The sequence below is a fragment of the Lasioglossum baleicum genome, chromosome 1 (assembly GCF_051020765.1).
Source record: "Lasioglossum baleicum chromosome 1, iyLasBale1, whole genome shotgun sequence".
In the NCBI taxonomy this organism is placed as follows: domain Eukaryota; kingdom Metazoa; phylum Arthropoda; class Insecta; order Hymenoptera; family Halictidae; genus Lasioglossum; species Lasioglossum baleicum.
Genome location: NC_134929.1, coordinates 16,201,329 through 16,219,871, shown reverse-complemented (window position 1 = coordinate 16,219,871; position 18,543 = coordinate 16,201,329). Strand labels below are relative to the sequence as shown.

The following is an 18,543-nucleotide window of genomic DNA, read 5'->3' as shown; positions in this document are numbered from 1 at the left end:
ACTGGCTTCTACATTTGTACAGACATGGCGACTCTATTTTTATTCGCCCCTGAAAATACATTATGACTTAGAAACGCAAAAAAATGTAATCAAATCATTTTACAATGATAGAAGTCTCGATTACAAGATTGAGAAACACACATATAATAATGTTAAACAATTTTTTTATTCGTATATGAACATAACAAATACACACATATTACAGTAAATTATTTATTATAGACTAGCTGTACCCGGCCACGCGTTGCTGTGGCTAAGTCTGGTTAAATGGAAAAGAAAGAAAAGAGAAAGCGCACGATTCAAAAAAGCATGTTTTTACCTGTCACAGGTGTGACATCTATGTATATATATATGTATATATAATACGTATATAAAAACACGCGCGTACTCGAATGCAACGTTGTGTCGAAATTTCAAAGCAATCGGTGAACAACTTTCGGAGATTTAAGATTTTGAACAAACGAACATTTACATTTTTATTTATACATATAGAAGATAGAAGATTACAACTTACATTGAAACGTAAGGATATGTGTATAAATAGTAAATCTTCAATGAGTCTGATATACACCTGAAATATACATCTGCAATACACCTGAAAGCATTAAGAGATCATTAAACATTTTTTAATGTAAATTCGAAAATTTTTTGAAATTATATGCAATCTTATTTGGAAATTCGATATCTTGCACTAAATTCTTAATTTTCCGATATTCATTATTGTCACAAACCTACCCATATTTTACTTTGCAATACTCAAATCATATCCACATTTTATCTTGCAATACTGAAACCTATCCATATTTTATTTTGCAATAGTCAAATCGTATCCATATTTTATTTATCAATACTCAAACCTACCCATATTTTACTTTGCAATACTCAAATTATATCCATATTCTATTTGGCAATATTCAAATCATATCCATATTTTATTTTCAATAGTCGAATCATATCCACATTTTATTTTGGAATACTCAAATCATATCCATATTTTATTTAGCAATACTGAAACTTATCCATATGTTATTTTGTAATACTGAAACCTATCCATATTTTATTTTTCAATACTCAAACCTATCCATATTGTATTTTGCAATAGTTAAATCATATCCATATTTCATTTTGCAATACTGAAACCTATACATATTTTTATTAGCAATACTAAAATGTTACCCACATTTTATCTTGCAATACTCAAACCTACCCATATTTTACTTTGCAATACTCAAATCATATCCACATTTTATTTTGCAATACTCAGATCATATCCATATTTTATTTTGCTATACTGAAACCTATCCATATTGTATTTTGCAATAGTCAAATCGTATCCATATTTTATTTTGCAATACTCAAATTATATCCATATTCTATTTGGCAATATTCAAATCATATCCATATTTTATTTTCAATAGTCGAATCATATCCACATTTTATTTTGCAATACTCAAATCATATCCATATTTTATTTAGCAATACTGAAACTTATCCATATTTTACTTTACAATACTCAAATCATATCCACATTTTATTTTGAAATACTCAAATCATATCCATATTTTATTTAGCAATACTGAAACTTATCCATATGTTATTTTGTAATACTCAAATTATATCCATATTTTATTTTGCAATACTGAAACTTAACCATATTCTATTTTGCAATACTGAAACCTATCCATATTTTATTTTTCAATACTCAAACCTATCCATATTGTATTTTGCAATAGTTAAATCATATCCATATTTCATTTTTCAATACTGAAACCTATACATATTTTTATTAGCAATACTAAAATGTTACCCACATTTTATCTTGCAATACTCAAACCTATCCATATTTTACTTGGCAATACTGAAACTTATCCATATTTTATTTTGTGATACTCAAATCATATTCATATTTTATTTTTCAATACTCAAATCATATTCATATTTTATTTTGCAATATTTAAATCATATCCATATTTTATTTTGCGATAATGAAAGTTAACCATATTTTATTTTGTAATACTCAAATCATGTCCATATTATATTTTGCAATACCCAAATCATATCCATATTTTATTTAGCAATACTGAAACTTATCCATATTTTATTTAGCAATACTGAAATCATATTCATATTTTATTTTGCAATATTTAAATCATGTCCGTATTGCGTTTTGCAATACCCAAATCATACCCATATTTTTATTAGCAATACTCAAATGTTATTCACATTTTATTTTGCAATACTGAAATCCATCACTTATTTTGTAATATTTAAATTATATCCATATTTTATCCTGCAATACTCAAATCATATCGATTATTTATTTTGCAATATTCAAATAATATTAACACTTTCTGTGAAGTTTTATTTTAAGGGAATTGTTATATCGTATAATATGTCTTACCTAAGTCTAAATAGTACGTATAGTTTGTCAATATTTAAAGCCACGCTCGTTAATAATACATGATAAGTTAGTATGTTACTAAATATTTTACTTTATTTTACGTATGATTTTACTTTAATTATATAAATCAGAAAACGTATAAATAAATGTGTTTACCTTCAGAAGAATGTAATTCCTGATCTCCGATAATAGGTGAATTGCGATCTTACAAAATATTATTTGTCCATTGTAACAATTTCGTCACAAGGTCAAACTTCCAACCACTTCCAACTGCAATCGAGACAACGAATTTTACGAACATGAGCGTCTGTCCATGCTGGTCCATGCATTTGCTGCACGCTGCTGCACGCCTGCACGCTACCGCTACACCAGTGTTGCCATAATGAATAATGAGTGATAATGAGCTCCAGACGGAGACGGAGCTCCCGTACTCTCCTACATACCCCTTCCACTATTCCATTCCAGTAACGTGCGCAGGCGCACACTCCACGGTCCCCATCGCGCACGTGCAACGTGTCTCCCATTCGTCCCGCTCATTCCCCGTCATCAAAGAAGGGGTACATCACTTCACCGTGACTCCCCTCATATGGCATCACTGCGCTACACACTCTGACACACTCAGCGACTCAGCGGTGCATTCGGACCAATTCGGACGCAACCATGGACGCAACTCACGCAACGATATCCTACCAGAGAGCCATCTATACCACTCAAATTCGATATTCAACAATTTAATTCAAAGCAAGAAATTTAAAATACTAGTTGCAATTATTTCAACGTAGTTATTGTAATTTTTTAAGATTATTATATGCAATAAATGTTATTATATACCATGGAATTAAAAGATCGCTTGAAGTTTATGGTGGTGACATCTTATGGTGAATATAAGGTACTTACTGTGGCAGCACTTTCCATTATTTCGCGCCAAATTTTGTTATAAATACTCGTATAAGTAGTCGTAGTCACAACTAATTTGATAGTGACTCAGAATATCATTACAATATGTACGGTGAAAATCGCCGAGTAGTGGGATATAATATGGCAAAAATACGCTAAAAATAATAAAAAATTGTTATATTGTTATCATTTTATATATTTCCTATTTTTTTCGTGATTCAGACTAAACGTACTTTTTCAAAAATTTTCGTTACATATCATCTAGTAAACTAGTCCATCTCGCTCGGCAGAAAATACTGATGTGGTTTGGTCCATTTATAAAATGTTATTCTGATTTCAAGCGTGTGCCATCACTTTATTTCGCTATGCACATTATTAATTTAAATAGTGCTACTCCTTTATTTCCTCGCAACTTATTTTATATTAAAAAGGGAATACCAAGAACAATATTTATATGTCGATTACAACATATATTGTATATTCATGTAATACGCATAATATAAAACAATATTTATTTACAGGTAATACTTATTCCTAAAAAATTATTAGTTATAAAATAAAATAGTTTTCTCTCTAATAGTCTGCTTTTTGATTAGCTATAAAATAAACGTATGTTACATACAATAATTATGACTAGACTGCAGATGTTTCTGTAGACATTTATAATAATCACACTTGTAGGTTCAAAATAAATAAAAATCGTAACAAATTCTGTCGAATGTGATACTCCAGCATTTTTCGAAAATTTTTATAAGCCATATAAATGCATGAAGCTCCGCAGTGTACTTGACGTTTGATAAATAGTATACAATTTTGAATTCCCTTTTCAATGCCCTGTCCACGTCCACCATTTTGAATTACCTTGCGACACCAGATATGTATTTACATGTACCTATTTATACATAATACATACTCCGTTATCTTGGGACACTGTGTCCTATGCATATCCTATAGCTACGGGTGTACAAGCTTCGGGTGTATACAAGTATACAATAGTCTAACTAAGCCAGGATCAAACCGAGTGTCATGGCCACAACTGGGGAAAGTTTTACGACGGCCGTGTGCTTGAATCGCGTTAAAAGTCGTTTATAAACACGTTTCGCGGTAAGAATGTTGATGGAGGGGTGGCGTACGGTCCTCGTTCATTTTCTTATCGCTTGGAAAACATTGGACTAGCTCGCGTTCGAAAGTTCGAACTCAGTTTCGATCTGTGTATTATCAAGCGAACATCCGGCCCGTAGGGATTCGTGGAGCATCGACGAAGAAAAAACCACCGTATAGTTTTACGGTGTGAAGAAGGAACGGAAACAGAGGTTAGCTTATTGAACACACTACCCTATAGTCAGTTAAAATGGTGGTGGTGATGGTGGTTAGTGGTGGTAGTGGTGGTGGTACATACAAGTGATGTCATTGATATCAATTTAGTCGGAACATTTAACGAAGAAGCAGGAGAAGAAAAGCGATTCACATGAGTGGCAGTGTTTGCGTGTAATACTTTAATCTTATCGGTTCCGTGCCTATACCATTTAGAATAACTGTACGTCAATATGAAATCGCTTGTATGAGAACAGTTGATAAACTCATATTGTATATATACACGGTAGTTCATATATGGTGTTATACAAAAGTGATTTTCTTTGAAGCTATCCAAGATCAATTTCTATTCTTACATTTCGAAGTTCACACGAAGACCTTCTCTGTTATACGCACCGCAGTCCGGCCGTATTCAGGTGACAGTGATTATACATTTCAGCTTTATCATTATACAATAGAATGACGTCTAAATTCCGTAAATTGTAAGTATTTAGCCTTCCCAGAACGCGATGTGATTGCATCCTGAACCCTGTCGCGCCTAAATACAGTACTGTTCTCGCTGTCAAGACGACCAAACAATTCTTTTAACCTTTACCTACCGAGAGCCTATTAGGACTTTCAATAATTTTGCTGTACCAAAAGAAAGCATAGAAATTTTCTTTTACATTGCAACTATTAGACGATGTTATCGAGGGTGACCTGTTAGTTCACAATGAAAATTGCTGTTGCTATTGAAAAAGTGTTTAGCCGTGTACCATAGATTTATCAAAATTATGCAATAATCACCACTATATTATTAGGATTTTCAATAATTCTGCTGTACCAAAAGAAAGCATAGAAATTTTCTTTTACATTACAATCATGCAACTATTAGATAACGTTATTGCTGTTGCTATTGAAGGTTCCATTAAAAAGTGTTTAGTCGTGTACCATAGATTTTTCAAAATTATGCAATAATGTAATGTGCTAATGTATGTTTACTTGTAACTATTAATCTGGTGTACGTCGTACATCGATATGATGAATATTGTAAGAAATTCGAAGTGTTCGAAAATAGAAAAAAAATCTATCACCGATGGTTCCAAAGAAAATATATATGTACATAACACTATATGTGGAACACCCTGTATTTGCGTTCTTCTCGTTCTGTATATTACCGTTCTCTCTGACTCTCTGATACTACTCCCTCTGCCTTCTTTCTCTACTCACTCGGCAGTCGGCAGTTCTTTCCCTCCTCTCTCTGTTTATTCATAAGCGTTCGAGCACTTGCCTTCACTTTGTTACGAATGAGTCTTTCAAAGAATAAGATTGCGTGGCGTGGAAAATACGGGTCCATCGCGGCTCAGACGAAAACTGACGTGTTGCTCGATCGTGTTTAATTATCTGACGAATTAACGGCACGATAAACGGAGGATAGCAAATATGCGGAGCTCGTAAATTTGTGTCGTGTGTCGTTTACCAAGGTAAGCAAATATACATATATTGCACAAAACACCCGGATATTAACGATGACTAAGAAATGTCGAATTTCACATATTTTTCTCTGTCCACCTGGTATTGCGAACGTTTTCGAAACTCGATCGAGCTTTGTTCGATTAAATTAGCGTTCGAACCGTGTGCGGTTTTATGAAACACAAAGTGAACGAACGGCTACCATAAATTTGTTTATCGATCGAAAAATAGGTCATCGAGATAAAGTAGGGGGTAGACCCGTGCTGTGTTCAGTGAACTCTGATGATTCGAAGTGCGTGAATTGATATTGTCAATTTATTTTATAAGTTCGATCTATTACGTGAGTTTTTTTTTTCTTTCCCGTCGAAAAATCTCTTTTTACCAGCCGTCCATTTGTTAGTACATGTTCGAGATTTAATCACAAGATTTGAGTATTAACTTCGAATGATAAGTGTTTTATCTACGAGCAGATAAAGTGTGTTATTAGCTATTCTCTTGTTTCGTATCTTACGATTAAAACTGCTCTAATGATTTTTGTCCATGAATGGTGGGAATAATTATGTGCACACGTTTTCAACAGAGTTGCAGCAATGTCTAAGAAGACAAATTGCAACAAAATGTTGGTTCATCAATTGTCATCAGTGCTACCTGACGATAGGCCAATTACTGCCATAAGCGTTGTTGAAGATATAGATAAGTGTCCGCCAAATTTTACAGTGGTGAGTAATGCAAAATCTTTTCCATATATTGGGTTGGAACGAAAGTCCGTAGCATTTGTAAATTAACACTAAACCTACAGAGCTTTAAAAGTACCTGGTACATATTGGCTTGTAAAAATAACAATATTAAATTTGTTTGAACTTCGTGCGGTTTATACTATAATATCTGCGCTATTAAATGTATATATTTAATCATTCACCACGAAAGCATCTTTATAATTTCAATAATTGTGAAATAAAAAATGTGGAACCAGTCATTCGACCGGTGGTAGTAAGTTTAATGTTAAAATTGAAAGCTAAAATTCAGATATTTATTCAATAACATATTTTCCATTCTGTTCTATTCCTTTTTGACATTTTCCAGGTAACTTCTTGTGTTATTGAATAAACATTTATCTTTTATTTTCATTTTTATCAACAATTATCTTAGATGCTTAATTTAAAAAAGCTACGAACTTTCTTTCCAACCCAGTATTTTTGGCTTCGTTTGACTTTATATCAAAATTATAATGACTTTGATTTTTCTTTAGGTGTCTAGAACGTATGATCAAGATACAGATGCCGACCTGTGGAGGGAAAGTGGGTTATTTATTAAGAAAAAAGGGAGATATATATGTTTTTCAAAGTCTGAAGGGATACCTCATTGCGTGGTGGAGGATCTAGCAGTCATTAACGAACGAGATACTCCTCCCGAGGGATTCAGCATGATCGCATATACTGTAGATTCAAGTGAGCATACGTAAGACTGATCAGGATATTGTTCATTGCAATAGCATTTTTGTCTAGTACATTTTAACAATCGATTTTAGTGCAGAAGGCATGGAGGAAGAAACAGCTGTGCTATAAAGTTAGGAATAAGGAATTATGCTCGAAAGCAGTCACTGATATTATTATATGTAGTAGGGTTATGCATAAGGTATATCCATCTAAAATGGCTCCAAATGGTTTTGTAGCTGCTGGGTAAGTTCCAAGATTTTTTACCTTTTTAACATTTATTTACTAATTGTATTGAAAATGTTAACTTTGCAGTGTCATAAACGGAGTTTGTGTTTGCTACAAAACTGTGGATATTGCAAATGGGAATTCCAGCTCACAATCGTATGTTAATATAGAGTAAGTGTTCATTTTTTTAACCCTTTGGGGACGAATGCAAATTCCTAAAGTTGCAGACAAATAATGTAATTGCAATTGCGCACTCAAGACTTTGATACATGATCTACTTCTCTGAGCAATATATTCTTCAATATTTTAAAAGATCTTCGTCCGCAAAGGCTTAAGAGAATTGTTTAATGAATTCATACAATAGTTACGGTCGTTATTCAATGCCTAATACTTTGTTCTGTAGTTTACTTCAAAACGCATCTCCTAATCCATCGAATGGAACTCCACATAGAGCAGCTCCCGAAAGGCCACCAAAACCAAAGTTCTCACCAAAACCAACAAACGGAATTTACCCACAAATTGGAGGAAGTGCGGGAAAGGACGTAGACGAATCTACCGACAGGGATTACGAAGTTTTAAGTCCTAGCGCAAGGATCAGGCCCACAAGACCAGCCCCACAGCCACCTACAATGTCGTCATCCGTAGGCGCCACATCGATTTATGGTACATTGCCAGGGTCTTCGGATTTGGATGGAGTCCCATTTGTCCTTAATCCACGTCTTAGTGTTCATTCTGATTCCTCTACCGTAAGTAATTCTTTATAGTCGAAATATAAATGAGTTTTCATTTATTTTTAACCATCGCATCATTTACAGAATAGAATTCCTGTGATCAAAGTCTGGTCTCAGAAAGACTTGGACAAGGAGGTAAGATGAAAATTTAATCAGTATTCTTAGCGCAACAGTATCGTGACTCATTTACGACATTTACATGTACATTTTTGCTTGCAGTTTTTTTACGAATTCCGCGCGGAAAGAGAAACTTGAAGAAGCCACTGTGCCAAACTGAATTGCGTGATTCTTCATGCAATGTTAACAGCTATATCTATACATTTGTATTGATAATATAGCACTAGCCAAGTGTAATAGAGTGCCTGAACGAGTGATTTACTAACCCGCGAAAATGGAATCCACTTTTTAATATGTATCGGTGAGATGACGTTCAGATATATTTAATAATGTCCATTTTCCGATATACTTTTTTCTTCCATGTCCTATTTAGATTTTGATACCAGTGACAATTAGTATTGTATTTTTATAGAGTTGCGTTGTATTTTTATAGATAGTAGAAGTTATATATAATTGTATCATACGTTCTAGTTGTTTATAAATCATTACAGAATATTTAACATTGTACTGATGTACTCCTATTTCTTAATCAAATGCAACATTCTTTCAATAAAGTCATCTCTAATTTTATTTCCAACAAAAAAAAAGAAAACAAGTACATTCTTATTTTTATCCTCATGTTGACTTGTATCGATACATACATAATTAGTAGGGTACAGCACTTTCGTGCTTTTTATAGTGCATATATATAGTTTGTCTTTACACTGTTTACACTGAGAAATAAAAATTCGCGTTGTAGATGCTTCGGAGGTGGAGTAGTAGTACTAGGAAAAATTTTGTATTTGTATATACACATCGAATTTAAATTATTGTCTGCAGTCTGATCATTCATTTCCAGCAGAACATAATACAGTTTATGTAACGATGCAATTACGGGGCTCATAGACTTATTTCAATGCAAACATTTAATATATCTTCACTTCAGAATTATATACGGTCGCATAATCATATAAACGTTCGTAACTCGATTATTTTAAGTCTGAATTTTCTGCGACAGAAAACAACAGAACAAAAACATGTTCTCGCAATAAAAGATTTTATTCGCGATCTCACAGCAAAGAAAATCTAAGTTAAAATACAATTACTATAAATTGTCTCGCTTACTATTTCCATTAGTAATGTTATAAATATGTAAGAAATATCTTATTAAAATATACATACAATACATTGGAATACTTTTCGAATGGAAGCTGCTATAAATAAATTAATTCCTATGTCTCTCTCGCGTAACAAGAGAAATGTGAAAAGGCATTGCATCGTAAGAGGAATATTTATAATAATTTACAGTTTTATATATATTCGATTTACGAATAAACCGTATTCGCACAGCACAGTCTGCGATCCTTATTTGTTTTCACCTTTAGCGAATAGTAGTGGGAGTAATTAATTCGAAATAAATCAACTATCTCCCATCGTCGCATGGCTCTTGTCGAAATAGGTTCGTTGGGAAAACTTGGGCCAGTCGTCAGACGAACGGTCCAGTCCAATGTCTAACGTGAGTAGTATTATTGGTAGTGGAAACACCGTGTTTCTCTAATACAGCGGTTGCTTTAATTTTATTCTTATATTTCACGTCTTTCGGTTTCAGCATACTTTTGTGGTTACTCAGCAACCTTGAGGGCGTCAATATAGATTTATTGCTGAGACCAGTTGCTTCTAGGAAGTGATCATAACCGCTGCTCAAATTGGTCGTCGTAGTAGTAACAGGAACATTATTATTGTCTTTGGTTGTGGCAGTTTTCTCGTTCTGACTAACCGTGGCCCCAAGATTGTTAAGTCTCTCCGAACCATCGCCTTCTGGCCTGTCTGGATCATCGGATAGATTGCACTCGTCAAGATTAAACTCTTCAAAATTTTGCCTGATGTCAAACTCTTGATCGAACTCGGAATGGACGTGTTTCTCCTTCGTTTTATTCCTTTCTTTCGTTTGTTCTTCAGATTCGCCGCCGATCTTGAATTCTTCAAAGTGACGAACTATGTTAGTTACCCTTGGTACCTTCCTAGCCTGATCTCCATTCGGTTCAAGACTATTCTGTCGCGTCTGGAACGAGGAACGAACATTATTGAATCTATTCTTCCAGAAATTTCCTTCCTCGTTCGTTCCTGCGACTTTATTAATCGTGTCATCGAAATTTAAACTTCTCGCGGAACTTACATTTATTCCTGCCGATTTTAACGGCGAGGATATGAAACCGAGAATCTTTTTGCTGTGCTCGGAGGAACCGGACTCGAGCAACGGTTGCTTCTTCCGTGTCTCATCGATCAGAAACGAAGGACTAGGGATCTTCTTCAGGATCAACGTGTTATTTTTGAATTGCGGCTTAGGCGGTAACGCCGGCGGCGTTTTAGGTGGAGGCGATATTATTTCCGGTAAAGACTCGATATCTTCGTAGTCGAGGTTCTTCGCTATAGTCAATCCTTTCGAAGAAATTTGCAGGCAGGTCTTCTCCTCGATCATTTCCAGCTTCAAGGGAGGACTTGTACTAACTGGTTTCGTTTTCTGCACTTGTGAACAGGGGAACGTATTCCTCGCTTCCTCAACTTCTACCTTTGGCTCTATTATGACAATGGGAATGGCTTTCGATTCTTCCGACTCTTCTTCCAAACTTGACTCGTGACTGGCGATATTCGTAGTTACGTTCGTAGGAACACTTTGCGCAAGACTCATTCCAAACTCATCCTCAGTAGCAGAAGGCTCGAAACTGTTTGCAGGAACATCGTGGAACTCGGTGGATGGTACCTGTTCCGTGTTTGGCTCTTCGGAATTTTTCCTTTCCATTTCAGAACCCACCGATTCGATGTCCGACAATCTCGCTGGCTGAAACCGGACGATCTTTCCTCGATGCTTGAATCTTCTAGGCACGGAGAGTATGCTCTCCTCCTCCTCCATATCTCGCAAAAGAATCTGGTTCACGCATTCCAACACGGAGTTGTGGTTGCTATTTGGTCGATACGTGCTGTGCCTAAAAACGTCGTCGTTGATTCTGTCCTCATCCGGATCGCTGTACCAGTTCCCGCTGGTTTCTTCCGTGTTCTGCTCTTCGATCTCCATTTTTTGGGCTCTGAAAAATATATTCGAATGTTAGCTTCAACCAAAACTGTTCTATTATTACTAGACTTAATTGCTATTCTATATTTTACGCTTCTCATCATTATTATTAGCTTGTACCTGTCCAATAATGTTTCAAGTTACATCAGTACCAAATATTAAGACTTTAATAAACAAGTACAAACAATTTCGATAGAAGTCAACTAAACATTCTTCCCAATCCTGTTTTCTGTTAGCGAAGTATTAAATAATAATTGAAAGCCTCGGTGCAAAAATCAGATTTCAGTCAAACTATATTTGTCGAAGTTCTACATATTTTTGTATACTGTTGATTGCTTTCGAAGTCTAGGCTTATCCAGTTTCTTCACCAAGGTCTTCAATTGTTCATACATTAATACTCACATGCTATTCTCAGTGGCGTTGTTAGTACCACCGTCGTCGTTACTATTACTACTATAGTCCTCGCTGGTTTTTGGCGCTTCCGCCGCGACAGTCTCAATTTGCTCCATGTTCCTGGTGTTGGTCTCGTTGCAAGCGTTAACATAAATAGGTTCTTGTTCCTTCTCCTCATCCTCCGAGGCAAAATTACAGTCCATCCCATCGTCCTTGCTTTCAGTCCTCGCGATATTCGTAGCCTCTATCACCTCCATTTCTTTGCAAGCTTTCTGGGATTTTAATCTACTTATACCTATCTTCTTCTTGGGCAACTTGGAGGTTTTCTCAACGATCATTGTGTCTTCGTCGTCGTTGTCGTCGAAAATCATCGTAGCCTCGTTCTCACTGTCGGTCACCATGGTAGGTGTACATCTGCTAGATTTGTTCAGCGTCGACCCAGGAGAAACGTCCGTGCTCTCGCCTTCGCAGAAACCTTCTGTGCTCAACAACGAAGGACTGCCCTCCGTGGTGGTTGTGATAATGGACACGTCCGTGTTCTCGCTACTAGTTAGACTCGTTTTCGAGATATCGCTGCCGGCGAAGCTGTGGGTCTTCTTCACTCCTCTGTCCAAGCCTTCGAGCGTAACAGGTACTTCCGACGGATTCAACTTCGTGATTATCTCGCATTTCAACGTCTGAATGTCCTTGCTAATACTGTTGTCTTGCCTGAGGTCCGCCTAAAATTCAAACATTCCGATTTGCAGTCAATCTTACATTTCTCGCGGCCAAACAGATTTAATTACTTCTTCTTTCGTTTATTATTGGGTTGTTGCATATGAAATGTCCGACATTAAACAAACGCAATTTTGTACCCGAGGTATTCTAACTATTGGTTTGGCAAGAAATTCGGTATTTGAAGGTGAAATAGAGCCGAATTTTTTCTCAAGCAATGAACTTTAATGAATAAGATATCTTCCCTTTTGTTCGAAGATCTTTTGCCCAAAAAGAATAGACAAGAAAATATTCTACTGTGACCGTTTCACGCAATTTCAATAACACGATCTAAGTCTCATCTCTTTCGGGATGATCATTTAAAAGAGTATTTCCAAGATCCTCTTTCATCGAGAATTCTATTAATAGACTTCCGGCAGATAAAATACTATATTTCATCTTATGACCTTTTAAATATTGATTTTCTGTAATGTAAAGTTATAAACATATTGTGCGCCGAGCAACTAAAATAATCACAACTTTTGTGATATCGTACACAAACATTAGCGGTGTGATCAACTTTTGTTTTCGACTAATAATATAACACATAATCGTATATACAGGGTGGCATAAAAATCACTAGACCGTTTAAGTGTAAATTAGAAAAATATAAAAAGGTTATTCTATTTTAAAATGTCACTTCTGGGCCATCCTGCATAAAGTATATATTTTTTTATAATAACTAGACTCCGGATGTTTATGCAAAATAAAATTTTGTGCATCAATTGCAAGACGCGGGAGCTGAGTGTAAATTTATATTCTTCATTAATAATTTTAAAGTGGTGAAAATATAATATATTAATACTCTCAAGTCTTTTAATATTTTCACTGTTTGAAATTGCACTTGCTCATTTTTGTTGTAAATGCATAATAAATATAATACGTGCTGGCTCGGGATTCGAATAAAATTCTGACAATTACGGCAGAGATATTCGCGACAGTTCCGGTGCACTATAAAGAGGGAATGTTGTCATATTTACTTCGACGTTGGAGGATTGCAAGTGGCACTCGTCGATCGCGTTCGCCGTTTCCATCTTTATCGATGTTTTGCCAAGGGTTTGCTCGCGTTTGCACTTGATGTAGTTCTTGGTGTAACGCCTGAGCCTCGCGATCTCCAGCTGTTGGTTCCTAATGACGTTGTCCTTCTCGCATAGAAGTTGCCTAATCGATTTCTGCTCCTGCTTGAGCCTCGCCTCCAGGACAAGCAGAGCGCGAAGTATTCGCGAGAGTTGCTGGTCCCGGAGACTTCTCTCGGACTCATGACCCACGGTGCGATTGTCCAGCTCTTTCACCAGGTCACGGCACCTCTTTGTGGCCGCCTTCAAGGCTTCCTGGGTACGAACCAGCTCCTGTTTGAGCGTTCGCACCTCGGTTTCCATCTGAAACATCGTACAGAACGATTATTTATTTATTTACTACGTGGCTACTGCATATACGCGATCAAGAAAATGTTTAACACTAATTTTATTTAATTTATTTATATTTTCTGCGCTTTTTACTATAATATATACTGGAGTCAAAAAATATATTCAATTAATTCCCATGGAAACACCTTTACAATTTCAATAATTGTCAAATAAAAAATCTAAAATGGCTCATTTGACCTCTCGTGGTAGATTTAGTGTTAACTATCATATTGTGACACGAAGCATCATATTACGACCCTTCTAAAATTCTGTGAACATTTTTCAAGATGGTTCTTGAGTCACTAAACCATCTAAATGTTTGAAAAAATTTATTCATTTCTAATAACTTTGGATATTAGCCTGGATTTTATTATTTCGATATTTTTAAATTCAAATTGAGATGAGTTCTTTACATCTTAGGTTTTCCGGTTATGTGTTTCGCATCAAAAAACTAAAAATCAACGAAGTTTCGTACTTTTACTTACAAATAACAGATCAGTATAATATATTTCGGGAAAACTGTGTCAATTCGACACAAGGAGCAATAGTAATCACTGATCTTTACGCAAATTCACATTTTCATGAATCATTTTGTAAAAATCCGACGGAGAATAAAATAACAACGCAACTAATATTTATGAACATGCTCGTCTTCTTGCATTTTACAAGCTGGGTAGGTCTAATAATAAATGAAAAGATAAGTTAAAATAGAAAGGAGGCTCGAAAATACTTTCTGCACTACGGTATAATCAGCAGACAGCGGATCTTTATGGAAAATAAAAATTTTCTACCTGAATAGCAACAACCTTGAGCGGAATAGAAATTTATTTTCTTTCTTAATACGTTTAACAGATTGAAGATAATATAACAGTATTTTCAAATTCTTCTAATGTTATATTACTAGACTGCGGATCTTTATGCGTTTACACAGAAATTGCGTGAAATACGAAGCAGTCTTTCAATTAGAAAAATTTTAAAAATGTTGTTTTCAATGTAGCAAAGCCATTAAGAGATGAAATCAATTTTTATTTTATTCCTGCTTCCCACAATAAATGCAGAACATTTTTATTTTGCATAAAGGTTTATTGTCGTACGAAATATTTGGATAAATTTCTCGCATAAAATCCTCTGTCTAATAATAAGCTAGAATTGACGGTACAGTCGTTATTGATCATGTTCGGAAACGTTTCGATGCATGCGAACTGTGCAGGTCACGAAATCAAAGAGCGAGCGGGGACTTTTAGTACGACCCAAGAGATGGAACAATGGGAACCACGAAAGACGAAAAGACCTTCGCTTGGCTCCGCAAGGAGTAAAGTCTTGAAGGCTGACTTCGGCGGGACCCTGGAATTCGTCCAGGTGTAGACAACACGAAAACCGGAAGGACCTGACCTGCGAGAGCTGGTAAGCCAACCGAGCAATAAAAAGGATCCGGGGAGGCAGCAGAAATGAAATGGGGATTCATTGTTCGGCCCTTGGCTCAAAGTCTGCTCTATTCTATGCTTCTTCCATCGTGAGATCACTACGGACCTTGCCAAACTGGATTGCTATTTTCGAGATTAAATGTCGGCAGAAATGATTTTAATAGGACTCTGTTTGAAAACTGTAATTGAATGAATTTAAAAAGTCCATTATATTATTTGAAATAATAATAATTATAATACACGAGTATTTTTAGTGATCTCCATGTTTGTTCGTTACTGAAAGCGAGTATAAAATATTTTTTGGATCAGTATTGTTATTTTCAAGATTAAATGTTGGCAGAAATGATTTCAATAGGATTCTGTTTGAAAACTGTAATTGAATAAATTTAAAAAGTGCATTATATTATTTGAAATAATAATAATTACAATACACGAGTATTTTTAGTGATCTCCATGTTTGCTCGTTACTGAAAGTGAGTATAAAATATTTTTTGGATCGGTATTGTCATTTTCAAGATTAAATGTTGGCAGAAATGATTTTAATATGACTCTGTTTGAAAACTGTAATTGAATGAACTTAAAAAGTTTATCATATTATTTGAAATAATAATAATTATAATACACGAGTATTTTTAGTGATCTCCATGTTTGCTCGTTACTGAAAGCGAGAAAATATTTTTTGGAGCAGTATTGTTATTTTCAAGATTAAATGTTGGCAGAAATGATTTTAATATGACTCTGTTTGAAAACTGTAATTGAATGAATTTAAAAAGTCAATTATATTATTTGAAATAATAATAATTATAATACACGAGTATTTTTAGTAATCTCCATGTTTGTTCGTTACTGAAAGTGAGTATAAAATATTTTTTGGATCGGTATTGTCGTTTTCAAGATTAAATGTTGGCAGAAATGATTTTAATATGACTCTGTTTGAAAACTGTAATTGAATGAATTTAAAAAGTCCATTATATTATTTGAAATAATAATAATTATAATACACGAGTATTTTTAGTAATCTCCATGTTTGTTTGTTACTGAAAGCGAGTATGAAAGGGTTCAACGAAACGCAGCCTGGGTACTATCTTTACAATCGCCTTTAAATCTGTTTACGTGCAGCACAATCCTCCCTCGCTGAAAGTTTGTAGGATAGATTTGAATGAAACAATAGCAGCGATATATGGTGAAATAAAGTTCAACAATTGTCAGGAAGCGGGCTCGAATCGCGTCGTAAATTTCCTCGGCTTGGTTCCGTTACCTTGAAATGTTCCTTAATTGAAAAGACGCGTTCTCCTTCTCGCTGCGATTAGCATCTCGCGATTTAATTGCACGCCCGAGGACTTGTCGAATCGATTCCCTTGCGAGCATTGAACGCGGACAAATGATTTCTCCCCCTTTGTTTGCGATTCATCAGTTTAGTAAAATTGGAAATTTTGTTTACTCTGTTCAACGCGCAACGTGAACTAATTATATGCTCATTATTTCGCGCGATAAAGGTGTTTCTTTATCATTATTATTTATTACGTTATTGATAAGATCCTCGAAGTTCGGTGAATTAAGAATTCCAATTAAATCGAACGAAATGTCATTTTATTTAACTGTGGTTCCTCTAATTCGCAGAACTGACAAATAGTTTAGTAGGTTAGTGTAAGAAAAATTAGAATGGATAGAATAGTATTTTTTTCTCGCATGTGCAAATTTGTAAATAACGGAGAGAACCGTAACCGTTATTACAAATAGAACCGTTAGGAGCCATATGTTTAACATATTCGCTGCGGACGACGCCATTCGGCGGTTTCGCTTCCTTAAATATGTACGCATCGCCAATTAACATATGCGACCGAGTTTCTGCAAAACTAACTGTAAATAACCGAGTAATATTCACACGGCAGGTTCAATATTAAAGTAGTTCAGTTGCAAAATGGTGTAATACGATGGTGAACATGATTACCCTTCAAAACATTTAGATATTAACAAGACTTAATGAAAAATTTCGATTATGCAAACAATCGTAGTAGTATTTGTATAAAGAAGAACGACAACGTAATTGCTTATGGGGTTACCTGATAGAAGATCTTGTCTTGTAAATGCAATACTATTTTGATGCATCAATGTCCAGAATATGATTCAGAACGAGGACACCTGTTAGAACTGCTCCTCAATCGTAAACACTATCCTCCCTACACTATTAATTTTTTTCTAAGCGTACTAAACATTACAGCGCTAATGTTTATTTTTAATTTCCTTAAAAAATGTAAGATTAGGATTTAGCGCCTAATGTTTACATTAATTTCACTTTATATTACGTTATATACTTCATTGTTTTTTTGTAAAGTGTTATACTAATGTATGCTATATAAACCAAACAAGGTTTACGGCATCAATAAATAAATAAATAAAATTATTTTGATGCATCGATAACTGATCAGAGAAATGATTAGTATCCTCGTCAATGTACCTAAATAACAAGCTTTTTACTGCACTTCGAGATACTCGGACCATCGGAGCAAAATCTGGAGGTTCCTTCATCAAAACAAACACTTGAACCACCAAATATGTATGTATTAGTTTGGAGGGAAAGTTTTGTCTTATTTTAAATAAGCAGGTAATTTTGCTTGTAAATGAAAAACACATGTTACTAGTGAGTGATTGATAACTGGAATAGACTGGTTATCCAGACTGCGGATCTTTCTCCATTTATGGCGTATGAAAAGTCTTCAAAAACTCCTGGAACATACAATTCGATAGAATTCAGTACGTCTTTTCATTTATTTTGGATTTAGGGTAAACTATACTACTGCTGGCACTGCAATAGTTATTGGCACTTTTGATTGAAACGACAAATATTAAGAATTCCTGGTATAGAAAATCATTTTATATTGCTTCTTATCCATATTTCAAAGCAACGTTGTAAGTTTTCATAACAGAGTTCCACGTATGACTGT

General features: G+C 34.9%; 2 protein-coding genes across 13 annotated transcripts in view; one reads left to right on the top strand and one right to left on the bottom strand.

Moving 5' to 3' along the window:
* Positions 1–147: 147 nt before the first annotated feature.
* The window catches only part of LOC143209571 (uncharacterized), an 88,356-nt gene continuing 69,960 nt past the window's right edge, over positions 148–18,543 (bottom strand). For 4 of the 6 annotated variants that reach the window (XM_076425414.1, XM_076425385.1, XM_076425431.1 and 1 more), the window contains exons 2-8: positions 13,749–14,147; positions 12,025–12,734; positions 3,532–11,635; positions 3,299–3,453; positions 2,845–3,110; positions 2,558–2,764; positions 148–595 (exon numbers count right to left, since the gene is read on the bottom strand). In XM_076425414.1, the coding sequence (XP_076281529.1) occupies positions 10,039–11,635; positions 12,025–12,734; positions 13,749–14,147 (2,706 nt within the window). In that variant the 3' untranslated portion in view covers positions 148–595; positions 2,558–2,764; positions 2,845–3,110; positions 3,299–3,453; positions 3,532–10,038. The remainder of the gene's footprint in view (positions 596–2,557; positions 2,765–2,844; positions 3,111–3,298; positions 3,454–3,531; positions 11,636–12,024; positions 12,735–13,748; positions 14,148–18,543) is intronic. The other 2 variants (XM_076425405.1, XM_076425395.1) reach the window with 2 other exon arrangements.
* Mvb12 (multivesicular body subunit 12-like Mvb12) lies at positions 4,472–9,068 on the top strand. Of its 7 annotated transcripts, none has more exons than XM_076426110.1 (9): positions 4,632–4,835; positions 5,914–6,075; positions 6,645–6,783; positions 7,314–7,512; positions 7,593–7,743; positions 7,813–7,896; positions 8,129–8,471; positions 8,541–8,591; positions 8,676–9,068. In XM_076426110.1, the coding sequence occupies exons 3-9, from the start codon at positions 6,655–6,657 to the stop codon at positions 8,709–8,711; spliced, it is 993 nt and encodes a 330-aa protein (XP_076282225.1). In that variant the 5' UTR covers positions 4,632–4,835; positions 5,914–6,075; positions 6,645–6,654; the 3' UTR covers positions 8,712–9,068. The 7 variants fall into 7 exon arrangements, with proteins under 7 accessions (XP_076282249.1, XP_076282205.1, XP_076282197.1 ...); XM_076426099.1 differs by having other exon boundaries at positions 4,632–4,857; XM_076426126.1 differs by having other exon boundaries at positions 4,634–4,786.